This window comes from Babylonia areolata, chromosome 34 (assembly GCF_041734735.1).
Source record: "Babylonia areolata isolate BAREFJ2019XMU chromosome 34, ASM4173473v1, whole genome shotgun sequence".
NCBI classification, from domain to species: Eukaryota; Metazoa; Mollusca; class Gastropoda; order Neogastropoda; family Buccinidae; genus Babylonia; species Babylonia areolata.
In genome coordinates this window covers 16,976,176-17,003,050 of record NC_134909.1, presented here as the reverse complement: position 1 = coordinate 17,003,050, position 26,875 = coordinate 16,976,176, and the positions used below count along the sequence as shown (strand labels likewise).

The 26,875-nt window shown below is 50.3% G+C and overlaps 1 protein-coding gene across 4 annotated transcripts in view; it reads left to right on the top strand.

Moving 5' to 3' along the window:
- LOC143277686 (uncharacterized) overlaps nucleotides 1–26,875 on the top strand; it is a 33,479-nt gene extending 6,604 nt beyond the window's left edge. For 2 of the 4 annotated variants that reach the window (XM_076582603.1, XM_076582604.1), the window contains exons 5-12: nucleotides 668–751; nucleotides 2,923–3,159; nucleotides 4,072–5,355; nucleotides 5,905–6,272; nucleotides 7,455–7,571; nucleotides 8,466–8,753; nucleotides 12,158–13,900; nucleotides 16,729–26,875. In XM_076582603.1, coding sequence (XP_076438718.1) covers nucleotides 668–751; nucleotides 2,923–3,159; nucleotides 4,072–5,355; nucleotides 5,905–6,272; nucleotides 7,455–7,571; nucleotides 8,466–8,753; nucleotides 12,158–13,900; nucleotides 16,729–21,480 — 8,873 coding nt within the window. In that variant the 3' untranslated portion in view covers nucleotides 21,481–26,875. Of the gene's footprint in view, nucleotides 1–667; nucleotides 752–2,922; nucleotides 3,160–4,071; nucleotides 5,356–5,904; nucleotides 6,273–7,454; nucleotides 7,578–8,465; nucleotides 8,754–12,157; nucleotides 13,901–16,728 lie in introns of all 4 variants that reach the window. The other 2 variants (XM_076582606.1, XM_076582605.1) reach the window with 2 other exon arrangements.

The following is a 26,875-nucleotide window of genomic DNA, read 5'->3' as shown; positions in this document are numbered from 1 at the left end:
TGTGGTCATGTTAATGTTTGCACATGTCGGACAGTGAATTTCAGTACCTGTGTATGGACAGAAGAACCATTTTTTTGAGTCTTGTTCTTTCTTATTCAACTTTATAATGATGGTTTGTTTTTTTTAAATTTGACCATTTTTTTTTTGTACCTGTGCTAAACAAAGAACCAGTCTTGAGTTTTGTTCTTTATTTTTGATTGATTGATTGATATGGATACTTATATAGCGCCTATCCTCGGTCGGAGACCAAGCTCTTAGCACTTTACAGACACATGGTCATTTAACACAACAGGCTGCCTACCTGGATAGAGCCGACTGACGGCTGCCATTGGGTGCTCATCATTCATTTCCTGTTCCTAACATTTTTACGTGTATGACTGTTTTGTCTATTTACCTGGCCATGTAGGCAGCCATACTCTGTGTTCGGTGGAGCTATACTCCATTCAGCTTAATCATGATGTGTTTTTTTTTTTTTTAATACTTTTTTTTTAGTTCCACCTTTGTCATGTTCATGTGTGTGTCAGACTTGACAGTGGGATGAGACTTATGTGGTGTGGTGTGAGTGATGAACATCTGTCTGATGAATGAAGATGTATCACGTTGTGCTATTGTGTTGTGCTCTGTTCCTGTAGTAACGATCCTGAGCGTTGTTTGTTGATGTTCCCAGGGATGGAGATTTCCCGGATGAAGAATGAGATCGACAAGCTGACCCACGAGCGAGATCACTTGGCGGAGGTCATTCGCAGTGAAGGTGGGTGGGGGGGGGGGGGGTGGTCAGTCAAGGGGGGCTAGAAGCGGGGTGGGGGTGGGGATGATTGGCGAGTGGCTTTGCCTGTGTGATTGGCGGGTAGAACCAGACTGGTTTCGGCAGTGCTGGTAGGGTTTGGTTCTTTTCTGTTGTGTGTGTGTATGAGAGAGAGAGAGAGAGAATAGTTCTATTAGAATGGTAGCAGTTTTGTTTTGGAGAATGTTTGCTATTTTTGTTCTCTGCCAATTTGGTTCATGTGTGTAAACGTTTTCCATTAACATTGGCAGTCTTTGGGATTACCATATTTCAGTCGCTTCTGTGTAGATGAGTGTGTGTGTCCGTGTTAAGCTTCACCTTTGGCAGAGTGTATGGAATTACCCCGTTTTGGTTACGTGTGTAGATTGCGTGCGTGTGTGTTTGTCTGTTTGAAAGTAAACTTTTAACATTGACTGAGACCAAGGAATAACCCTGTTTCAGTCATCTGTGTGGAGAGATGTATGCACTGGTTTTATACTTTGACATTGGCATCTCTTCTTTAACTAATATGCACTGGTTTTATACTTTGACACTGGCATCTCTTCTTTAACTAATATGCACTGGTTTTATACTTTGACACTGGCATCTCTTCTTTAACTAATATGGACTGGTTTTATGCTTTGACATTGGCATCTCTTTAACTAATATGCACTGGTTTTATGCTTTGACATTGGCATCTCTTCTTTAACTAATATGCACTGGTTTTATGCTTTGACATTGGCATCTCTTCTTTAACTAATATTGTGAGGACACCAAACATGGCATGATTGTAGGTACGAACAGGACGAGAAATTCCCAGTTAATTTTTTAGTTGTCCTGGGGACTAGTAGTTAAAATGATGTACTTGTCCCCCACATTTCTGCTTGGGCTTCCTCAGTCAAACAATGGTTGATGAAAGTAACTACCAGTATGACTTCCTGTTTGCTGATGACTCCGCTCTCAGCGCTGCCTCCGAAGCTGACATACAACACAGCGTCGACAACTTCTCTGCTGCCTGTGACAACTTTGGCCTCACAATCAGCACAAAGAAGACTGAGGTGATGCACCAGCCAGCTCCAGGAAAGCCTTACGTTGAACCAAACATCTTCATCAATGGGCAGTGTTTGGGCGGGACAAGTTCACATACCTGGGCAGTACACTCTCTCGCACAGTTGTCATTGACGTCGAGGTGAATGCCAGACTCGCCAAGGCCAGCGCTGCCTTCGGCAGACTCCATAAGAACATTTGGAACAGGAGAGGCATCACCCTGGAGATGAAGTTCAAAGTATACAAGGCCATAGTTCTCACCACACTGCTCTATATGTGTGAATCATGGACAGTCTACAAAAAGCTGAACCACTTCCACACCACCAGCCTCAGAAAACTTCTTGGCATAAAGTGGCAAGAGAAGATCCCTGACACAGAGGTGCTCACTGGTGCAAACATGCCCAGCATCTACACCATCTTGATGCAGGCCCAGCTGCACTGGGCAGGCCATGTAGTTCGCATGCCAGACCACCAGCTCCCCAAGAAACTGCTGTACGGTGAACTCCAACATGGCAAGCGCTCCCATGGGGGCCAAAAGAAGCGCTTCAAAGACACTCTAAAGCTTCTCTGAAGGCCTTCAACATCAGCCACGACACATGGGAGCTGAATGCAATGGACAGATCAAAGTGGCGTTCAGCTGTCCACAAAGGCGCCAGATCCTGTGAGGCCAACAGAATTGCTGCAGCAGAGCAATGCAGACAGGCCAGGAAAAGCAGTGCCAGCAAGTCCCTGACAGCCGCCACCATCCCCTGTCCACACTGCGTCAGAACATTCCGGGCGTGGATTGGTCTGACCAGTCATCTGCACACCGACAGAGCCCAACCCACCCACCCCCAGGATGACTAGATGGTCCTCGTCGATCCCGATGGACGAACCACCACCAGGTTGTATTAACAGCCTTCAACACTGACTTCAACTGAAGGAGTAAACATGGCCACAACAGTGATTGACCATCAATGCTCAACGTTTTGTTAATTATTTTAGTGCAAACCCTATTATATGCTGTGCTGTATGTATTGTTCACCATCTGAAATTTAATAGTGCCTGGTCAAATACGGTAGTCATATGAATGGTGGCAAGAGGAGGATGAAAACATGCTGTGTGTATTTCAGGAATTGCAGTGTCCAGCAGCAGTTCTCGTTGGAGCACAACTGACACAGGAAACCCGGACAGCATGGCCGGCACCTCGTCCGAAGGGCACTCCCAGAATGCACTGGACAGTGGGGAGGGTCACAGGTCATCATCGCAGCAGGCGCTGAGCAGTCCCAGTCAGGCAGACCAGCAGCAGATGCAGCAGCAGCAGGTGTTGTCGCAGTTGATGACGCAGAACGGTGCCATGATGATGTCAGGTAAGGGGGGGAACCCAGGCTCTTTTTCTTTTCCTGCTTACCTCCCTTCCTCCAAAGCTGCTCTTGTGCAGTGTACGCATGGCTGATCTTGATTAATGCTTGATACATGCAGTTGGTGTTGACTGATGAATGGATTCTATCCTGTGATGTACAAATGGCTGATACACACAGTTGGTGTGGAAAGATGAAGGGATCCTATTATATGATGTACACACGGCTGTTGTTGATTTCTGTCTGATACACACAGTTGATGTGCACTGACGAAGTGACTATCATGTGATTTACAGTGATGGCCTAGCGGTGACACATCCACCTTGGAAGCGAGAGAATCTGAGTGTGCAGGATCAAATCCCACTCTCACCAGTATTATCTCCATTTCCACTAGGCCACAAGTGGTGGTCTGGATGCTAGTCATTCGGATGAGACGATAAATCAAGGTCCATATGCATGTAAAAAGAACTCAGGGAGACAAAGGGTTGTCTCTGGCAAATTTCTGCAGAGAAATTGACTTTCATAGGAAGCAAATTATACACATACACTCACAAGCAGAAAAAAGAAAAAGAGAAAGAAAGAGAAAAAAAAGATGGTGCTGTTCTGTATTGATATGCTCTCCCCAGGTTGAGGAGTCTGAATTTCACAGAGAAAAATCTGTTGTGACAATAGAATATGATACAAGACAAGACAAGACATTGCAGTTTAATACAATACAATACTATACAATGCAATGCAGTGCTATGGAATGCAAAACTGTTTAAACAATACATTGCAGTACAGTGCAATACAGTACAGTACAGTACAATAAAATTCAGTGCAAATCAATACAGTTAAGTGCAGTACAATACAATGCAATACAATTCAATGCAATACAATACAATTCAATGCAATACAGTGTCTGTGTGTTGTGTGGTGCAGGGCAAGGCATGGTGCTCAACCCCCTGCTCAGCCCCGTTGCCGGCCTGTCATCCGGACAGCAGACGGCGGCCTTGACCCCCACAGGAAGCAGCACAGGGGCGCAGGTCACGGCCTCACCCCTCAAAGAAGGTCAGGAGGGGGTGGGGTCGGAGAAGGGGGTGGGGGTGGAGGGGCTGATCCAGATTGCCATGGACAACGCAGGCATCACGCTGCAGGACACCTCTCAGCAGCCCAGCCCGGGGCCGCCGGGCGACCTTCACCCCGACCCGACCCTGGAGGTGACGCGGCTGCCACCGGCCCACCTGCTGGAGGGTGGGGACGCCCTGCAGACGCTGGCCTCCGTGGCCTCCAACACCATCAGCGCGTCCTCCGCAGGGCTGGTCATGAGCGGGGCCCCTGTGTCAGCCGTGGCCAGCACCGTCACCGTCATGTCGTCAGCAGTGACGCAGAACGCCCCCATCATGTCCGCGGGCCAGCTCAGCTCCCAGCCGCCGCCGCCCCCGTCCTCCTCACAGTCGTCGGGCATGGTGATGAGCATGAACCTGGTGAACTCTTTGGGCGGGGCAGGGCTGGGCATGATCGGCCCCGCCCCCAACTCCCTTGTGCTGCCTGGAGCCCCCGCACCAAGCGTGCTGCCGTCGTCTTCGGGGCCCGGAGGTTTGGCTCCAGGCACCATCCTCCTCAACCAGCACGGCAACTACCTGATCATCAATGACAGCGGTGTGCCCGTGCCCTATGACCCCACCACGGGGCTGGCAGCTGTGGCGGCGGCTGGGGACAAGATGGTGGGCAGCGGGGGCCCGCTGTCGGCCACCTCCAGCTCAGTGCTCCCTGGCGGGACGATCTCCATGTCCTCCAACTCCGTGCTTCCAGGGGGCGCCGTGTCGGTACTGGATCAGCAGCAGCAGGCCCTCATCAACAGCGGTGCCCTCACCCTGTCCAAGGGAGACCAGTCCACGTCGTCGGCACTGGGGTCCCTGACAGTGTCGCAGCCCCAGTCGTCTCTGCTGGCCGGCATGAGCAACCCCATGGGGGGCATGAACTCGCAGATGGCTGGGGTCAACTCCCAGATCGCTGGGGTGGGCTCGCAGATCGCCGGGGTGGGCTCGCAGATCGCCGGGGTCAACTCGCAGATCGCCGGCGGGGTCAACTTCCTGGGCTCGCAGCTGCTGACCCCAAACGCTCTGCAGTCACTGTCGGTGCAGCCAGGGAACCAGGCTGGGGGGTTCCTCAGTCAGCCCCTGGTTCCTCCCCTCGGGCTGCCCTTCCCAGGGGTCATGACAGGTTAGGCTTCTCTCCCTTTGGTCAGTCTGGTCTCCCTTCAACTTTGTCATGTTTTTTTTGTTTTTTTTTGTTGTTGTTGTTGTTGTCCCTCTTTTGTGTTTTGTTCTGTGTGTTTTCAGTTAGTAATTTTTTTTCTTGAAATTTCTTTTTTTTTAATGCCATCTTCTGTTTGTTTTCACCACTTGTGATAATGCGATTGGCAGGGCATTTATAAAAAAACAAAACAAGAAGGAATGTGCACACAGATATTTTGGTGTTTGATTTTATGCATCCTGCCTGAGCAGTCGGTGAGAGAGGGGCAGATTTTACAGTAACATTGAGGGCAATGCTTTGCATGCCTTTGCTTAGCAAGGACATTGTTCAGCAGTCAGGGGTGTGTGTGTGTGTGTGTGTGTGTGTGTGTGTGGTTGTATGTGTTTGTGTGCACAGAGACATTGTTCACAGTGTTGAATCATTTTGATCAGGGTTTTCTCACCAATGAAAAAGTTTGAAAGATATAAAAAAAATTAATGGTGAACCGGTTGTTGTTTTTTTCCTCCTCTCTCCCAGGCGGGGCCCCAGGAGGGGCGAACAACCCCAACACCAGCCAGCCCTCGCAGCCTGCTGCCGCCGCCCTCCCCGGTGGGGGCCCCCCGACCCAGACCCTGACCCCGGCTGGCCCCAACTTCCTCTTCCCCTCCCAGCAAGGGGGTGGGGTGGTGGCCCTCAACACCATTCCCCCCACCCCCCAGCACCTGCCCTCGGCCTTCGTGCTGCCCTCGGGGCACGTGATCCCAGTGGTGTCCAACCCCCAGCTGGTGGGGGCGGGGCAGCCCACAGGTCTGATGGCCGCCCAGGGGGCTAGCGGCTCCGCCTCCTCCGGAACCCTCCAGCTGACGCCACAGATGGCGCCCGCCTCCGCCGCCGGCACGGGACAGGTGAGAGGAGACGAGTTGAGTTACGGCGGAAATTTTTTTTAATATATTAATTAACAAGGGGTTGAGGTGTCGTAAGCTCATGCGGGCTTATAAATTATTTTTATTTTTTTTTTTTTATTTATTTTTTTTATATGCTTTCCTTGTCCGCAATGGGGCAAAGAAGGTGGGGGGAGGGGTGGAGGAGGGGGGGATGGAGGAGAGAAAAGGGGATACAGTTGATATTAAAATGAAAAAAGAGAGTAAGTGACAGGAGGAAGTCGCCCAACATCGCCTCCTCTTGAAGTACAGTTGCCTTCAGGCCAGAAAAAGGGAGAAATGTGGTGTGTGTGTGTGTGTGCCTGCTTGTTTCTGTGTGTGTGTGTGTGTGAAGTTGAGAGAGTGTCTTTGTGTGTGTGTGTGACTGAGGGGGAATGCACTAAAAAATGCAAATAGGTATGTGCATATTGTGTGCATGTGTACATGCATGTGTGCGTAAGTGACTTTCTGTGTGTGTGTGTGTGTGCGAGTATGTCTGTGTGTGTGAGAGAGAGAATGTGTGTGTGTGTATGTGCCTGGGTGTGTATTTAGATGTGTGTGTGTGTGTGTGTGTGTGTGCCTGCTTGTTTCTGTGTGTGTGTGTGTGAAGTTGAGAGAGTGTCTTTGTGCGTGTGTGTGATTGAGGGGGAATGCACTAAAAAATGCAAGTGTGTACGTGCATATTGTGTGCATGTGTACATGCATGTGTGCGTGAGTGACTTTCTGTGTGTGTGTGTGTGTGTGTGTGCGAGTATGTCTGTGTGTGTGAGAGAGAGAATGTGTGTGTGTGTATGTGCCTGGGTGTGTATTTAGATGTGTGTGTGTGTGTGTGTGTGTGTGTGTGTGTGTGTGTGTGTGTGTGTGTGCCTGCTTGTTTCTGTTTGTGTGTGTGTGAAGTTGAGAGAGTGTCTTTGTGCGTGTGTGTGAGTGAAGGGGAATGCACTAAAAAATGCAAATATGTACGTGCATATTGTGCGCATGTGTACATGCATGTGTGCGTAAGTGACTTTCTGTGTGTGCGTGTGTGTGTGCGAGTATGTCTATGTGTGTGTGAGAGAGAATGTGTGTGTGTACGTACCTGGGTGTGTATTTAGATATGGGTGTGTGTGGAAGGTATGTGTGTGTGTCATGCGAGACACAGATGAGTGACCAGCAGAGCTGTTGCAGGTGATACAGGTGGACAGTAATGGCAACGCCACCAACGCCCAGTTCATACTGGGTCCTGCCGGACTGCAGATGGTGGCTCCCTCTTCTGGCCACAGTGCATTGAACCAGCAGCAACAGGTACAGGTAACTCTCAGGCTCACTGGCTCACTGTGCATTCGGCTCTCTTGCTTTCTCTGTGTGTGTGTGTGTGTGCGTGCGTGTGTGTGTGTGTGTGTGTGTGTGTGTGTATGTGGGTTGGGTGCATGGATGGGTGTTCGTGCGTGTTGGTGTGGGTGTGGAGGGGAAGTGGGGTGTGTTGGGTGTGAATGTGTGTTTGTGTGTGTGTGTGGTGTGTGTGTTTTGTGTAAAATGTATGTACATGTGTGTGACTCGACTCGACTTGACTTAATTTATTGTCACAAAATCCTTAAAGATAACAGACACAACAAAAGACACAATTCACTCTGTGTGTGTGTGTGTGTGTGTGTGTGTGTGTGTGTGTGTGTGTTTCACATAAACCATGAATTTAGTGAATCAGCATCTGTTGATGATAAAATGAAGATGAAAATGAAATTCTGCTTAATGCTTTAAGGAACTGAGAAAATAACAGTGCAGGATAGTAAATATAACGAGAAGAAATGGCTAAAGGATCCTTGTCTGGGTTAACTGAATGTAAATTTAAACAAGTTTTTGTTTGTAGTAAATGAACATGCGCATAGGTGTAGGGGTATAACATACATGCATGTGTGTGTCAAAACGCATGCGCCTCTGCGCCCACACCCACACACCCACAACCCCCCACATACACACCTGCACCAACACCCACATACACCTATACACACACACCTTCATCATACTCAGACACACACACATATGCACACGCACATGCACGCATGCATACACCTAAATCCACACCCACACACTTCTGCACCTACACCCTCCACACACTAACACACACACCCCGCCCTCCACCCCCCTCACTCCCCCCAACACACCCACACCCACACCCAAACCCAGAACCTGTTTTCCCAGCTCCCACACCAGCGCATAAACGATGCGGGCTTTCAGCTTCAGCAGCTTCTCCAGCAACAACATCAACAACAACAACAGCAACAACAACAACAGCAGCAACAACAGCAACAACAACAACAGCAGCAACAGCAGCAGAGCCTGAGCCTGATGCTGCCCACTGCCAGCCTCTCCATCTCCCACCCCCCAGCCGTGTCCTCCCACACCGTGGTTACCTTGGCAACCACCCCTGCCACCTCCGCCTCCATTAAGCCTTTCAGTGCCCGGGGCAGCGCCGCCGCTTCCAACAAGGTGAGGGGGAACTGGTGTGATTTTATTTTGATACTGTTTATTTTATTTAATTTTTTTTAGTTGGTTGGATTTTGTGTGTGTGGGTGTTTGTGTGGAAGGTGGGGGGGATTGGGGCGAGCAAATGTGTGTGTGTGTGTGTGTGTGTAAACAATGCTGAGTCTGTGTGTTGTGTGGTTGCTCTTGTGTGTTTGTGTATGTGTGAGAGAGACTGTGTATGTGTGTTTGTGTGTGTGAGTGTGAGACTGTTTTGTGTTTGTGCATGAGAGAGAGAGAGAGAGAGAAAGAGACTGTGTGTGTGTTGTGATGTGAATGTGTGTGTGTGTGAGTGTGTTTGTGTGAGAGAGAGAGAGAGAGCGACTGTGTGTTGCATGAGAGAGGTTGTGTGCATGTGTATGTGTTCATGTGTATGAGAGAGAGACTGAGTGTGTTTGTTCTGTGCACGTCTATGAGTATGTGTGTGTGAGAGAGAGAAAGAGAGAGACTGTGTGTGAGAGAGAAATTGTATGTGTTGTGTGTATGTATTTGTTGTGCAGGTATGTGTGTGTGTGTGTGTGTGTGTGTGTCCATATAACGAATTCATTTCTCAGGGAATACGTTTGTCTGTTGACACCCAGTTTGGCTTAAGAATAGAATAAAAATCAGTTCTTTCAACACATTTCAGTGATGATGAAAAGTGTACTTCAGGGATTCCACGCACTCAGCCAAGGTATGGGATTGACAGGGTTTCTGATAATGCAGAAATATGTGTCCCTGACACTTTGAAAAAGGAAAGGACACACTGCAGGTTCATTGTGGGGCTTCCTAGGACGTTTTTGAAAATTTCAAGTGCAAACATATCAAAAAGAGTGCACATTGTGTATGGGAGCTATCAAAAAGGGTGCACGTTGTGTATGGGAGCTATCAAAAAGAGTGCACATTGTGTATGGGAGCTATCAAAAAGAGTGTGTATGGGAGCTATCAAAAAGAGTGTAAATAGTGTATGGGAGCTATCAAAAAGAGTGTAAATAGTGTATGGGAGCTATCAAAAAGAGTGCACATTGTGTATGGGAGCTATCAAAAAGAGTGCACATTGTGTATGGGAGCTATCAAAAAGAGTGTGAATTGTGTATGGAAGCTATCAAAAAATTGTGCACATTGTGTATGGGAGCTATCAAAAAGAGTGTGTATGGGAGCTATCAAAAAGAGTGTAAATAGTGTATGGGAGCTATCAAAAAGAGTGTAAATAGTGTATGGGAGCTATCAAAAAGAGTGCACATTGTGTATGGGAGCTATCAAAAAGAGTGTAAATTGTGTATGGGAGCTATCAAAAAGAGTGCAAATTGTGTATGGGAGCTATCAAAAAGAGTGCACATTGTGTAGACTAGAGTTGTGAAAAGAAGCTGAAGGTTAGTCTGCCTTTGTTATGTTTGCAGCAGTGCAGGTCTGATTAGAATGTGCAGTGTTGGAGTGACCTTCTGAAGGTAGCCTGGGACCCGGTAGAATTGTGGTAAAACAGTCCCAGAGGACCTCCAAGGTGTTTTAACTTGGAAGCCCTGGTTTGATGTGTGTGCCAGGTGAATTTTAGAAGGGACTCGAGCTTCTAACAGTTTCAGTTTTAGTTTAGCTTCAAGGAGGTATCCAAGAGAACTTTAGGAAGGACTCATGATTTCAGCAGTTTCAGTTTTAGTTTCAGCTTTAGGAGGTACCCAAGAGAACTTTAGAAAAGACTCCTTGCTTCCAACAGTTGTAGTTTCAGTTTCAAGATGTCCAAGTTAACTTTAGAAAAGACTCATGCTTCCAACAGTTTCAGTTTTAGTTTCAATTTCAAGATGTCCAAGTTAACTTTAGAAAAGACTCATGCTTCCAACAGTTGTAGTTTCAGTTTCAAGCAGGGTTCCAAGAGAACTTTAGAAAGGACTCATGATTTCAGCAGTTATAGTTTCCGTTTCAGTTTCAAGATGTCCAAGTTAACTTTAGAAAAGACTCATGCTTCCAACAGTTGTAGTTTCAGTTTCAGTTTCAATTTCAAGATGTTCAAGTTAACTTTAGAAAAGACTCCTGCTTCCAACAGTTGCAGTTTCAGTTTCAAGCAGGGTGCCAAGAGAACTTTAGAAAGGACTCATGATTTCAGCAGTTTCAGTTTCAAGCAGGTGTCCAAGAGAACTTTAGAAAGGACTCATGATTTCAGCAGTTTCAGTTTTAGTTTCAATTTCAAGATGATGTCTAAGTTAACTTTAGAAAAGACTCCTGCTTCCAACAGTTGTAGTTTCAGTTTCAAGAAGGTGTCCAAGAGAACTTTAGACAAAACTCACGCTTTCAACAGTTTCAGTTTCAAGGAGATGTCCTAGTGAGCTTTAGGAAGTACTCCTGCTTCCAGCAGTATTAGTTTCACTTTCAGTTTCAGGGAGGTGTCACAACTCACATGTCACATATGTCACAACACACATGTATGCGACAATAGAAGTTCGAATAATCAAATGACAGAGAGGAAATGCAGAAAAAAACAACTTAAGCTGGTTGGTGCACAGGCTCCGTGAATGGAAGATGGCTGCCAGAAAAGAGGGTGCTGCATATGTAAACAAAAGGGAGGTAATAATACTTACGGGAGGCTACAACCTGCTGTTACTTTAAGTTTTTCTCCACTTAGTGTAGCATTTTGTATGGGATAGGAATCAGACCCCTGCCGGAGTCTGCATCTGTGGGTAATGGTAAGTATGCTTAACTCTCTCTGGACGACGAGCCCTGATTGAGGCCCTACTGTTTACAACTGTTTCAAACGAAGGAACTGGATCAGGGCTTTACAGTTTTGAAATTTTGGAGTGGGACCTGATTTGCATATTGACACACACCTGACCTTTCCTTTCTCCACTACAACCAATAAATGCACAGTGTGTTGTTCTGTTTGCGAGCAGGAGAGTGAGTTTTGAGGTGACTGGTTTACGTGAACAGCGCGTGTCAGCAATGGTGACTGACAGAGTTTCTTCACAGTCACAAGGCAGACAACTGTTTGAGACAAAGGAGCGTGATTGGGGCTGTATAAAGTTATGATTTCAAAATGTTTCAGACTCATTATGCGTTCCTGGATTGATATACAAGTCATCAGTGTGTGCAGGTTTCGAACAAAAATGATAGATGCTTTCATCATCTGGCTGAAAGATTGCATAAGAAGGGAGGAGTTTTATATTTTGTCCCATACTAACTCATTATGTTACTGATCAGTTTGGAAAATTTCTGTTCATAACTACTAATATTTGTTTCTTTGGTGATTTTTTTAATGTATACTAACCCATACAAGTGGGCCATTTGTGAGAAAAGTCAGGGGGATGAAATGGCAGTACTAAGAGAGTTAAATATAATGCTATTTTAGGATAAAGAACAAAACAAAATCCTTTCACAGACATTCCTCACTCTCTGTTCCTTCCCAGGTCAACTCCATGTCGGCGGTAGCAGCAGCAGCAACCCACAGGGGCGGGGGTCAAGGTCGCAGTCATACTCCTTCCTCCAGCCGCAAGTCGCAGCAGAAGGCCTCGGCAGGGGACACGCACCAGGCAGTAGTGTCAGGCGGTGGTGGTGGCGGAGTAGGGGGTCTGTTGCCGGGCAACAACAACAGGGCCTCTTCCACAGTGGCTTCTGGAAGGACAGTGACTCAGGCTTCTGCCAGCCCTGCCTCTTCAGGGAATGGTGCCGCCATGATCGCTGCAACGACGTCCGGCATCCACACCACAGGGGGTGCTGGTGGTGGTGGTGGCGGTGGCGCCAGTGGTGGCGGTGCTGGTGGAAGTGGTGGGGGAAGTGGTGGAGGTGGGGGGGCGCCAGTAGTTCTGATGATGCAGCACAACGGACAGACGCTGAGTGTGCTGGTGGACCCCCAGACCCTGCAGGTGCTCAACCCCACCGCCCAGTCCACGCCCTCCCTCACTGTCCCGTCGGCTCCGCCCCTCCCCACCGCCTCCGACCCCGCAGTAGCGGTAGCAGCAGCAGCAGCAACGACGGCAGCAGCCACAGCGACCCCGTCTTCGGGGGTCACGGGGTCTGGAGGAGGGAAGAAGTCGAAGAAGGGTGGAGGGGGTCAACGAGCCATCTTTCCCAAGCCCAAGAGCAAGGCGGCCAGCAAGGCTGCCTCCAAGGCCCACAACCCCTCCCCCTCCCCTTCCACCGTGGTGGTCACCTCCCTTACCACCCCTGTCATGATCACCACGGAAGCAGGAGCGGACGGTGGTGGTGGTGGTGGTGCTGGTGGGGGGGGACAGATTGTGGGGGCTGAGGGCGTTGTGGGTGACGGTGATGGAGGAGGAGGGAGTGGTGGTGGTGGAGGCGTCGGAGGGGGTGTGGGTGTGGGTCCGGAGGAGGAGAACCAGGACATCCTGGCCAAGGCGACGCTGTCCATCTGGCCGGTGGAGGACATAACGCAGCCCCTGGTGTGCAGCCCCACCAACGACAACGACAACCCCCCGCTGCTCATCGACACCAGCGCCCACGACAACGACAACGCCAATGGCGATGACCCCCACCACCACGCTCACCACCACCCTCGCCACCGGACCTCCTCCGCCTCCTCATCCTCCCCACGCAAGGGCCTGACCGTTGTCGCCACCCCCACCACCTCCACCCCCAAGACCAGCGCCCCCACCCCCACCACCCCAGTGCTGACCTCTCGGGCCAAGAAGACGGAGGGTTCTCAGCGGGGAGGTAAGGTGGTGGGCGGGGTCCAGTCCTCACAGCCCCTGTCAGACTCTCACCTCTTGCTGCAGCAGCAACAACAGCAGCAGCAGCAGCAGCAGCAACGTTCAGACCTGCTCCCGCAGGCCTCCATGGGCTGTTCATCGCAGGATTCCACCTTGACCCTCCCGCAGTCAGTGACTTTGACCTCCACTGTAGCAGGGGCTTCCCTCCTTCCTGCTGAGCAGGCTGCCATGGCGACTGTCGCCTCGCAGGACAGCGGGCAGAGCATGCTGGGCGGTGTTCCAGCTTTGCAGGAGAGCGGTCAGAGTGGGGGTCAAAACGGTGTGACCTTGGGGGACGGGGGTCAAGGTCTTGGGGAGGACGAGGAGGAGCAGAAGCAGCTGCAGCTGCAGCTACAGGAGCAGCACGAGCAGCTGATGAGGCAGCTGGAGAACCCCAGCATGGAGTATTCACAGCCTCTGTTGGTCTCCACCTCTGTCGCTGGGGTTAGTGTGTGTGTGTTTGTGTGTAGAAGGGTATATATATATGTTAGTGTGGGGCTGGGGAGAGTGTTTGTGTCTCGAGAGGGGGGGGGGGTGGATGGGAGGGTAAATTATGTGTTTGGGTGTGGTTGGTTGTGTGTGGTCAGAGGTTGTGTGTTTGTGATTGAGGAGGGTGTGTGTGTGAGTATGTGTGTGTGTGTGGTGGGGGAAGGGTGTTTATGTGTGAGGGGTGATGGATGGGGGGTTGTTTGTATGTATGTGTAAGCTTACATGTGTGTGTCACTGTGTGTGTGTGAGGGGAGTGTGCATCTTGTCTTTTTAGGTGTAGGTAGGATGGGTGGGTGGGGGTTGTGTTTGAGGGGTGCTTGGTTGGGGGGAAAGGATTGTGTGTGATTGTTGGGGTGGGGGGTTAGAGTGTGTGAATGCAGGTTCTCCCATCCTTTCCTGGTCACCACTTCTGTTGCTGGGGTTGGTGTGTGCTTTGTGTGCAGCACATGTTTGTGAGGGGTGTGTGGAATTTCTGTAAATACATACATATGTACATGTGTGTGTGTGTATACATCATTGCATGTGTGTGTTTGTGTGCGTATGTGTGTAAGAGTGTGTGCATATTATGTTTATGTGGGTGTGTTTGCATGTGTTTGGGCACACGTTTTCTGATTTCCATATCAGAAAATATTTCATTTGTCTGCCTCCACATAGGAAACTTTCTGTTGGGTCGTTGCTGGCTGGTGTTTGCAGATCTTACACATTCTTATTAAGTTGCCGGTTCATAGATGGCTTGAAACTCCATTTCTTGTTCTTTAACCCTTTGAGCCCTGACCACCGCTTTACCAGTGGCAGAGAAAAATGACATATTGCCCAGCCACTGGTTGAGCGGTGCGTAAACACTTGAAGTGTGCAGTGTCTCAACCTGGCCCGTCGGGGCAGAAATCAGGAATAAAACGTGCGAGAAAACAATTCTACACAACACAGCAAGTAATTGATATGCTTGATGATTTATCGGAAGTAGAGTATGACAATGATTACCCTGATATTTAGGTGGAATTCGAATCGGATGATTTTGCTTGATTGTGATGTTGAAAATGAATCTGAGCATGCAGAATCAGTTGATCAAAGGAGGCGTGTCAGGTTGAGACTCAGCATGCTTCATGGTAGAGATCGATCTTTTTTATCCAAAGCACATGCACAAAACACAGTGAAAAGGCATGGCAATATTGGTACTACGTTCGCTGACGTCAGAATATTACGGTTTTTCTGATTTGCTCTTCAATATAACTCATTATAAGTCAACCAATAGCAAAACATGACACAAGTGTTTACGCACCGCTCAGCCGGTGGCCAGGCATTATGCCACCCCTCCCCACCACCGGTAAAGTGGTGGTCAGGGCTTAAAGGGTTAATAAAAAAAAAACAAAAAACCAAGAAGAAAAAAGGTAATTGGGTTTTCAGACTTTTTGTTGTTGTTTGCTTTTTTGCAGGAGTTGGTTTAGTATGCCTATTAGTATTATATGCATTATATCTATAACATATGAATTATCTTTGTGTTCAGGTTATTTTTGTTGTTTTTTGATCATCTTGTGAAAAATTGATGGAATTGTCAGAAGTATGTCCTAGGTGTATGTGCAGGAATGTGACAGGACTTGTACATAGTTTTCTTTTCCTTTTTTTTTTTTTCACCAGCCTTGAGGTTCTAGGGGATTAAATCACTCTGGACAATGGAACACTATAGTGTTCCTGATGTAAGGTAGCTTTCCGGACGATGGAACACGATAGCGGTTTCGACAATTAAAATTTTTTCCACGTTTTCCTCATGGGGTAGCATAACAATCGCAGCTACACCGGGCATTGCGAACGTGTCAAGGGTCGAATGGAAAGTTTCTTCATGAGATTTTGTAACACACACTCCAAAGCGAGCCAGCGAGTTCAGGACCCCATACAACAAGCTGATCTGCACATGTATCGAAAATGGCGTCGCAGGCAATACAAGTGGAAATTTTTTGAGCAAACTAGATCATGACAGCGGCTTTTACCACTGCTGAATTGATTGAAATGCTTCAGACCGAAGGTTTCGACATTGACATTGACAAGGATCATGAAGATGTTGAATAAAGTATCTACAGTGAAGAAAGCTACCAGCAAGAAGATGATGATAGTGACTCAGCTTCTGAAAACAGTGAAGAGGGAGGGGGGTGGGTGTTCACACAACGTGAGTAGAGGGGTCAGTGGGTCAAGTACAGTGAGTTTCATTCAGTTACTTTATGTTTTGTATTTTTTGTGATTTGTTTTTGTTCCTAACCCTAACAAATGGATCATCTGTAGGTAAGAGCAAGGGAGAGAACTATTCGTCTGGAGTGAGTTAATATTGACTCTGTTACTGTATTAGTAGTTTTGTCAGCCCTGAAAAATCATTAAAGATATGGCCATGTGTGATTGGCTGTGCTATTTCAGTATTCATAATGTATAACTATAAGCAAGAAAGACATGATGATGGTGAAGAGAGTGTTTTAGCTGATGATTGATGTTGTGTGTGTGTGTGTATGTTCGTGTGTGTGCATGTGTGTGTGTAAGTGTGTGCATGTGTGTGTGTGTGTGTGTAATAACTATACTTATTACTGTATATGTGTGTGTGTGACAGTGTATCCTATGTGTGTGTGTGTGTGTATGCTTTGTGTGTGTGCAAAAATACTCTGTATGTGTGTGTGTGCGTGTGTGTGTGAGAATATATATACTGTATATGTCACACAATATGTGTGTGTGTGAGTACTGTGTGTGGGCGGATTCTGTGTGTGTATATATATATGCATACATGTGTGTGTGTGTGTGTGCAGGTGGCCCCTTCCATGCCCACCCTGCTTTCCCCCATCAGCGATGTCTCGCCAGCGCTGTCCGGCCCCACCTCCCAGCCTGCCTCCCTGTCGGGCGCCCTCATCTCCCCGGCCTCCATAGGGGAGGTGTGCAGCACAGCCACTGCCCCCCCACTCACCAGCAGTGTCCCTGCTGAGGGGAGCGGCACCAAGAAAAGCAAGAAGAAGAAGAAGAAAGAGAAGGAGGACAAGGGCAGCAGCCAGGGGGCAGAGCTCCAAATGACCCTGAAAGAGCTGTGCAAGGTGAAGGACGATCGGCAGCGGCAGGAGGAGGCTGCGCGGAAACGCCGGCAGGAGATTGACAAGAAGCAGCAGGAGCTGCTCAGGCAGCAGCAGGAAGAGCAGCGGCGCCGTGAGGGGGAGGAAGGGGGAAGCAAACACGGGCAGCACGCCGCCGACCAGCGCCACCTTCTGCTGCAGCTGCAGTCCCAGGCAGAGGCGAGCGTGGAGCAGGCGGCAGCGCTTCAAGCAGACAGCGCCCTCACGCTGTCTGACCAGCTTCTCCTCAAACCGGCCTCGCAGCCCCTCCTAGAGGGCCCCTCAGACGCTGGCTATGGGGCAGAGAAGATCTCCCTTTCGCTGGATGAGATTCCGGAGAAGATCACGTTCTCAGAGAATGAGCTGCCGAGCCTGGTGGACCAGATGGACAAGTACAACTTGCAGCGCGGCACCATTCCCTGCAGCGTTGCCGGCGAGGACGACGCCAAACTGTCTCTGCCAGCTGCCAACATGACCACCGCTGCCGGGGAGGGGAAGGGGGAGGAGAAGAGCAAGAAGAGCAAGAAGAAGAAGAGCCGGCAGGGGGAGGGGGGCGGCGAGCGTCCAAAGAAGGCAACCAAGACTCAGAGCGTGGAGGCGTGCAGCAAGCCCAACGGAGGGGTGGATCTGTGCAAACAGCCCAACAGCGCCGACCTGTTCCTCTTCAGTCCCGGCATGGACTTCCACCTGGCGCCCCCAACACAGGCCACGGCAGACGACCTCACCGCGTCCTCCCGCATGTCCATCTACGACTTCCAGGATGACTCGCCTCCTAACAGTGTGACCAAGCCAGACACGCCCAAACCACGCAGCAAGAAAAGCAGCAAGAGCAAGCCTCCAGCCAGCAGCACCTCCACTCCGATGTCGTCTGTCATGTCGTCGGCCATCAGCAGCACACCAGAGTCCGCTGCAACAGTACCTCCTGGCAAGTTCTCAGAGTCCCTGAACACGCCCAAACCTTGCAGCAAGAGCAAGAAGAGCGAGAAGAAGTCAAGCAGTGCCTCAGGTGCAGGTCAGTCCGTTGGGGCCGTGAGCCAGAACCCGGTGAGTAGTGGTGTGTCGCTAGGGAACAACAGCAGCAGCATGGACACACTGGTGACAACCATGACGAGCAGCAAGAGCAACGACAGCATCAGCACCACCGACTCGGTCTCCGTTATCCTGCCCATGCCCGGCTTCGACACACTGGACAGCCCCGCGCCCCTTCTTTCCCCCCCGCTCACCTCCCACGTGTCGGCTGCAGGGTCGGAGGGCAAGGCAGGGAGCGTGGAGCTGGCTCCGTCCTCCATGGGGCAGTCGGGCGCCGCTGCCGCGTCCTTGGAGGTGTCCAAGACCATGGCAGACATCGACAACCTGCCTGACATCGCCGACATCACGCCGCAGAGTGCACACGTCGACATGCCCATCCTCCAGTCCTCCCAGCCTCCCTCCTCCACCCTCCACCACCACCCCCAGTCCCAGGCGGTGGACAGCAGTGCAACCACTGCTAGCAGTAGTAACTCTTGCACTCAGAGGACATCACAGAAAGCGAGCACACCCCCGCAAGTGTCAGCGATGAAGCCCCAACAGTCGGTGACCACGGCCAAACCACCACAGCAGCAGCAGCAGCAGCAGGCGGCCATCCAACAGCCGTCCCAACCAACGGCACTGCAGGGTGTGGCCAACTCCCTGCCGTCGCAGCAAGCGTCTCCCCGCCACTCCACTTCTCAGCCTGCCTCTCACCCTGTCTCCGCCCCACTGGCCACTCCCCCTTCTCTCCCACCCCTTCCCACCCCACCCCAAGCCCCGCCCCAAGCCCCGCCTCCGACCCAGATGCGCCCGCCCACCAGCCCTGCCCAGGCCGGGGGTCGACCCCGCTCGGCCACGTCTCACCCCGTGGCTGGCGCCATGTACCTGACCACATCACCTCAGGCTGGGGGCATGCACCCCTCCCACCCCTCCCCCTCGGCCAACTGCATCTCCCCGTCCTCCAACCACTCACGGGGATCGCATGATGGGTTCAACTCTGCGGCCAGCCACCTCGCCCCTTCCCCCTCTTCATCCCGCCTCGGCGACATGTCTGGGTTGCTGGGGTCACAGGACATGCCGTGTCCCAACGCCAACCTGTTTGCCGGAGTGGTTCCACCCAAGCTGTCGCATGTGCACAAACCCCAGTCCCAGGCCGGGGTGTGCGCTGAGGAGAGCGCTGCTGGCAGGCCCCAGGCTGGCGTGTACTCTGCCGACAACTTTGTACCCACCAACCAACATGGCCCAGGGCTCCAGCATCAACAGCAGCAGCAACAGCAACAACAACAACAGCAACAACAACAACAGCAGCAGCATCAGCAACAGCAACATCAACACCAGCAGCACCAGCACCATGGCCAGCAGCAGCCAGCACAGTCGTCCGGCACGGGGATGTCCGGGATGGGGGGGATGCCAGACATGGGGGACATGGGCACAGACGGTTTCAACTACACCAGCATCGGCCTCAACCTGACGTCGGCCCCCGCAGGGAACACGGGCCAGGAGCTGGGCATCACGTCGAGCGCCAATAGCGTCCCCTTCTCCTTCAGCCTGACCTCGGCCACCACCACCCAGACCTCAGCCAGCGTGGCCAATGCCTCCTGCAAGCAGGCCACCTCCAACTTCTACTACTCCTCCCAGCCTCCCCAGGCCGCTGCCCTGCCCCCCCAGCAGGGCCAAGGTCAAGGTCCCCCACCGCCCATGGGCATGCTGGTGCCGGACATGGGCATGGACAACCGTGGCAACCGGGCCCCTCCCCCAGCCCCTCGCCAACCCCAGCCCCCCTCCTCCTCCTCCTCGCAGCAAAACTCTTTCCACTTTGCAGGGGGGATGATGGACATGGGCAGCTGCTCGGTGGGGCGTGGGGGAGAGGGAGGTGGGGCCATGGCCGCGCGAGACCAGTCGCGTCTGGCGCGCCCCATGGACAAGAGCCCCATGGGGGGAGCCGGGGGGTTCAGCCAGCACCACTCGGGGACGGGGGGCGGGGGAGGAGGGGGTCAGAAGATCCCACCCTCTCAGCAGTCCTCCCACCCCCCCTCCCAGCAGCAGCAACAGCAAGCTGCACCCCCTCCCCCAACCCAGCCTCTGGAGCATGCCCCGTCCATCAACCGCTCCCCACAGATGGGCGTGGCCTCATCCAAGGCGTCGGGTTACTTCCCCTCACCCCACTTCCCCACCTCAGCGAGCCTGAACACGCCCCCTCTGCGTCACCCTCCGCTGCCCACATCGGAGTCGGGTCACGTGATGGGGCGTAGCTTCGACCAGAGCTTTGCAGGGTCTCAGCCCCCCGGTGGTCCAGCCTTTGACCCCCGCACTCTGCCCTACCCCCCGAAAGACATCAGCCAGACCCGACCCCTGGAGCACGTGTCCCCGGCCGCCGGCAACAGCTCACGGAAGCACAGCTCCCAGCAGCAAGCAGGGGGTGCCACCAGCAAGCAGAAGCAAGGTCAGGGCCACAGCCCGGCGGGGTCTGGGGGTGGTGGGAACAGCGGCATGGGTGGGGTGACGCCCCACAGCCAGTCGCGGTCGCTGCCCCCCTCGCAGAACTCCTCCCACTCCACCGCTCCTTCCCAGCGCTCTGCCCCCCAGCCCCCTCCCCCTGCCCACCAGACGTCCAGCAGCGGCCACCCCCCGGCCCCCTCCCCCAGCCAGCAGTCGCGGCCCACGAAGAGGAAGCAGAACTCCTCCTCCTCGTCACAGAGCAAGAAGAAGGCAGTGTACTCCTCGGAGATTGATGCCAACCTCTCCCACAACATCTTTGACTCCAACCAGACCTTCCCCTCCTTCTTCTCCCTGCAGAACATGTCCCCGCCGCCTGGTCGCAACATGCAGGCAGAGGGCCCGCCCTTCCTGACAGGCAACTTCTTCGGTGCTTCCTCCCGCCCTCTCTCCAACTCCGCATCCAAAAACGCTGGGGACTTGGGCCCGCCCTACTCCATGTTCCCGCCCTCCCGGCCGCAGAACAGTATCGGCATCAACTTCCAGCATGGGTTTGGCATGCAGGCCATGGGTTCGAACCACGCCGGGGGGCCCATGACGCCGCACTCGGTGGCAGTCACCCCGCACATGAGCAACTTCAGCCTGGGCAACATTTTCTCGGATGTGACGGGTGGGGCTGGGGACTCCGGGCTGAACATCTCGCCCATCAAGTTCCCCCACCACACCAACCCCATCCTGCCCCCGCCCCAGCCCCCCATGGACCCCAACGCCTTGCAGCACCCCCACCAGGGGGGCGCGCTGTACCACAACCGCTCGCACCACGCCCAGTCGCACATGATCCCCAACGCCATGGCCTTGAACTCTTTCCTGGGTCACAACCACCACGGGTTTGACACGCGGCCCATGAGTCAGGGACTGAGCGGGGGCGTGGGTCCACCCCCTTTCCATGGGGCGGGGCACCCCAGTTCCTTCGCCATGCCCTCCGCCCTCAACTTCTCCATGCAGGACCACTGATGAAGGGAGAGGCTGGGGGATGGGAGGGCGGAGTGTCCTCAGCGAAGCCCCGCCCTCCAGGCAGAGTGTGAGTAAAACCCCCACCCCTCCTGTGTTCACCAGTCTGCCCGCACTGGTCAGTCACCCATCGTCCTTCAGTGTGAGTGGGTGGGTGAGGGGATGGTGAAGTGGTTGCCTGGTGGATGGATGTGTTCATCCTCCATGCCCTCCTGTTGTTCTGGCCCTCTGTCCACATGCAGTGAGAGGCGACACAAAACACTGGTGTGGTTTGGACCTACCTGACCTGTGTTCCCTTTGCCTTTGGACCACTGTCCTCTCTGTGTCTGTCTGTCTCTCTCTCTCTCTTTCTCCACGAACATGCAGCTCTACTTGTCAGTCGACTGCTGGATGGCTCCGCCCCTTCCCCCCACCCCCTCCCATATCATGTTGGCAGCTGGCACCGCCCACTGTTCACAGTCAACCAACCAAGAGTGGCTGGCTGGCTGTACTTGTTAGATGGATGCCCCAGGGCCCGTTGCGGACCCCTCCCAGTCTGTCCTGGAGTTCAAACCCTGGGAAGGAGATGGCGATGGATGAGGCAGCCCTGTGGCAAGGTCCACCATGTGATGAAGATGATCACCGGCTGGTTTATGTCTCCTTTGGGTCCTGACCAGCTGTGTTGGGAGGAGGATGGGGGTGGGGTGGAGGGAGGGGTTTGAAGGTGGCTTCTTATGCTCAGGCTGGACTTCTGTGTCTTGTTAGGGGTACAGTCCCCTTGATGAAGGGAGCCAACTCTGGTTGAACAAGTTGTCCCCCCTGACCCAGTCTGTCAGCCACACCATCTCCCTTTGTTTCAAGAACAATAACAACAACAACAACAAAAAAGACGAGTTCGAAGCATGGTGAAAGTGGAATGAAATGTTGCCTTAAAAGTTAAAAGTTACAGCCAGGAGCCATGACATTGGGGTGGTGTGAAAAGTAAAGAATTCCATGACAAACAGCCAAGGAGCTGCTTACAGAACAATGGAGAAAAAAAACATACTTGTAGACTTTCACCACAGTTCAGCACGGTCTTTGTTAAAAAAAAATTTACAAAAAAACAAAAAATCCAGGACATGTAAATAAATGCCCTGTAACGCGGAGCAGAAAGTAAGACAACATGGAAACAAACACTTGGTGAACGGCAGTTGCAGTGGAGTCATGAAAACAAGATGAAGGTAGTGAAACGGTTGACCACTGCTGAGGGTGTGCAGAACGTAAAATGCAAAAGATTTTCAACAGCCAGGAGCCAACCAACGCCAACGGCTCAGTTAACGACCGACAACTTAATTGACTCGCGTATCATCAGCTGAGCAAGCGTATGCCTCTTCTTCGGTCCAGCACAAGGTTTCTTTCCCTTAACTTAAACATCATTGAGGACCGTGAAGTTGACATTGTTTATGAAAAAAAAAAGGAAAAAAATTCTTTTGGGGAAAAACATTGACACGGAAAGGTTGGGGAGACTCCTGCTAATTTTGTTTAATTGGGGACCCCCACACCAGTACCCCCCACTTCTTTCTTCCTTCCACCTGCTTGTCTTATGCTATGACGATGCGTCTCAGGCATAGCTGCTGTGTATTATATATATATATATGTAAGGCTGTCAATATCAATAAGCGGTTTCCCTGTGGTGGCGTGCTGTTTTGTCGAGAAAAAGCAAAACACACAAACAAGAAGACAAGAAAAAGTGAATCACTTGTGCTTTGGGACAACAGCAAAATAATTCACCTGTGCTTTGGACAGTAGAAGAATAACAATAGATAACTGTGCTTTATAAGTATAGGACTGAGTTTGACTAGGATGTGGTGTGTATAGAGTTACAGTGTTTGAAACTATGTTGATTCTCGGAATATCAAGTGCTGCATAATCTTGTTACATGTGAGAGGGGGGGGGTAAACTGACAGGGGTGGGGGTTGTGGGTGTGATGGTGCTTGTGCGTGTGTGTGTGTGTGTGTGTGTATGTGTGTGCAAGTGTTTTTGGAATGAATTTTTCTTAATCAATGAACAAATTACATTTTAATGTAAGAATGAATAAACTCAGCTTTTTTTTAAAAACATGTGAAGTGGTGAGACTATTCTTTAACCCGAAATAGTGACTTTTTATGGAAACATTCTGTTGTTATTTGCTTTTTAATATGCTCTTTTTTTCCCTTCTTTTTTTTAATTGAAAGGTGTGGGGGTTGTTTTTTTTTAATATAAAGTAAGAACTGAATTATTGTAGTTGCAGACTAAATTATTGTAGTTAAAGTGTGCATTTCAGTTTGAACAAATTAAGTGTCAAATTTATTTGATTAAGTCTGTGGTTCTTTCAACTCCAAGAGCAATCCAAATTTCACATGAGGCATGTTTACAGGGTGTAGTTGGAAGTGCTATCAAATATCAGCTATTATCGTGTCTCTTACCACAGAGTCCTGCTAGAACAAAGAGAAGTACTATCAGCTATTGTTGTGTCTCTTACCACTGATTCCTGGAACAAAGAGAAGTGCTGTCAGCTGTTGTTGTCTCTATTATCGCTGAGTTCATGGAACAAATTTATCATGGTTGACTGCTCTGCTGCTTGGTACGTACATGTCTGCAAGGCATGCATGTATGTATGTTCTGATGCGTTGTTTTTCAGTTGACTACGAGTGGTGAATGTGGGTGTTACATTGTGAAATTGATCGTGTGTTGTTTTTTTCCACGCATCCAGAATTGAGGAATTCTTGGCAGCAAAGGTCATGTGAAGTGTGCCAGTGTTTAGTTGTATTTTGTTGTCATGGTGATGATTTCGTTTTTGTTTTTTCGGCTTCTTCAGCTGGTTTGTCTGAAGGTGTGTAAATTGTGCCAGTGGTTTGTGTGTGTGTGTGTGTGTGTGTGTGTTGTTGTTGTTGTTGTTGTTGTTGCGATTATTTGATTCATGTTTCTCCTGTATCTGCTGGTTTGTGTGGAGGCTCAGTTGAAAGGGAGAGAAAAAGATGTTGGACACTTTAGAAGTATTAAGTTTGATTGCAAACGTCGCAAGCTCCCTGACTGCATTATTATTATTATTATTATTATGCTTATCATTATTATGGTCAAGTATTGCTCTCCTGAATCATGGTGCTTGACAAGACGAATTGTCTTGGTATGTGTGCAGACAACACATAATTACTCAGCCCCTCACAGGTCTAGCAGATTCCTTTCTTACCGGCAGGTAAAGCATTTTTGACAGAATTCTTTGAGGACAACAGCTGATTCAGAAATCTCTTGCAATAGTTAACAGAGGGGATGAAGGAGGGGAAAAGTGCTGATCCTGTAAAAGTCTGGGCTTTTGAGTTTTGTGTGGTCCCACGTTTCTGAACAATTGCCATTCCTCTGCGCTTCTCTCATTCGGTCGTTGAATTTCTTTGCAGGGGGTGGGAGGGGGGAGGTCGGGGGGGAGGGGTGGGGGGGGGGTAGTTTTTCAACATGACTAGTGTGCAGAATGTGTTGAATTGATTGTCGCAGATTGGATTAGGGGCGTCTCATTCAACTGTGCTGATTTGAAAACAATGAGAAAGGGTTGTTTTTGAGATCACACAGTTGCACCAGGTAATCATTTGTGATAAAGTGGGAGTTTGGGGTGGAGGGTTTGCATGGGAGGGAGGGGGGGAGGGAGGGAGCGTTCAGTTTCTGCAGATGGTAGTGTCCCAGTGAAAGTGCACATTGTCAATCGCCAGATTTTATTGATTAAATAAAAAGATTTTTTTGGGGGGGGGGGGGGGGAGGGGTCACTGTTGTGAGACTGACAGTGTTTGTCAGTGATTGATGATGCATCGATGATGCATTCAATAGAAAGGATCAGTCAGGCATTGGGCTGTTGACTGGAAAGGAATGCTTAGATGCTGACTGTTGACTGGAAGAGAACAGGGAGACATGCGACTGGAAAGGATCAGTCATGCATTTGACTGGAAAGAAACAGAAATATGACTGGAAAGGAACAGTGATGCATCTGACTGGAAAGGAACAGTATGACTGGAAAGTAACAAACATTTGACTGGAAAGGAAAGGAACAGTCTGACTGGAAAGTAACAAACATCTGACTGGAAAGGAACAGTGAGACATCTGACTGGAAAGGAACAGGGAGACATCTGACTGGAAAGGAACAGAAATATGACTGGAAAGGAACAGACTGACTGAAAAGTAACAAACATTTGACTGGAAAGGAACAGGGAGACATCTGACTGGAAAGGAACAGGGAGACATCTGACTGGAAAGGAACAGTGAGACATCTGACTGGAAAGGAACAGTCCAGCATCTCACAGGCCTGTTAATGGAGGGGGTGTGGGCTGGTTCAGAGATGCAGGGTATTGCAGTTTCACGAGGTTAAATAGCTGCAGTGCGTGCACACGCACTCATTTTCACACACACATGCACACATATACAATACATGCATGCATACACGCTCAAGCTCACAGACATGTGCACGCACACACACACACGCACATGCACACACACACACACAACTTTGTTTGTCTTTCTGAGCGAAATGTCAGAGGGAATTCATTTGTGAAGTTCATGTCTGACCTTGGCAGCCAATTGACTTCCCTCTGACCTTCAACTGCTGACCTTGGCATTGACAGCCAATTAGCTTTCTTCTCTCTGACCTTGACAGTGGTGGCCAGTCAGCTTTCCTCTCTCCGACCTTCAATCACTGACAGCGACAATGGCGACCAATCGACTTTTGTCTCTTTGACCTTCAACTATTGACCTTCATAGTAGCAACCAATCAGCTTTCCTCTCTCTAACCTTCAGCCACTGACCTTGGCAGTGGCAGCTTTAGAAGTACTGCATCCATGAGCATGTATGATTGGGTGTATCACAGCACACACTGGTTTGGAAAAATATATATTACAAAATATTTGATTTGCAACTGTTCAAGGTATACTCTCGAGTATGGTTCAGGACTGGCAGACAATGTTATACATCTGCATTTGAGAGGATGTGCACTGGCGAAACAAAGTCTTCCTATTTTTAGATTTATTATTATTTTTTTGTTTGTTTATTTCAGACTGTGAAGAAGAATGCTTAAATATGTAGGTTGAACCTAGCACGTATGGAAGATATTCAGGTAGAGTGACATTATTTCATAATTTTATACAGCTGGATTCAGATTGAGTGACAGTATTTCACAACATTGTACAGTTGGAATCAGATTTAGTGACAAGGTTTCACGATACTGTACCGCTGGATTCGGATTGAGTGACAATATTTCACGATATTGTACAGCTGGATTCGGATTGAGTGACAATACTTGTTTCAGATATTGTACCACTGGACTCCGATGGAGTGATAGCCATCGACAATATTGTACTGACAGTTGTAAGTTGTTAGTGGCACTGTGACCACGGAAGCATAATGCCACGCTGCAGGAATATAT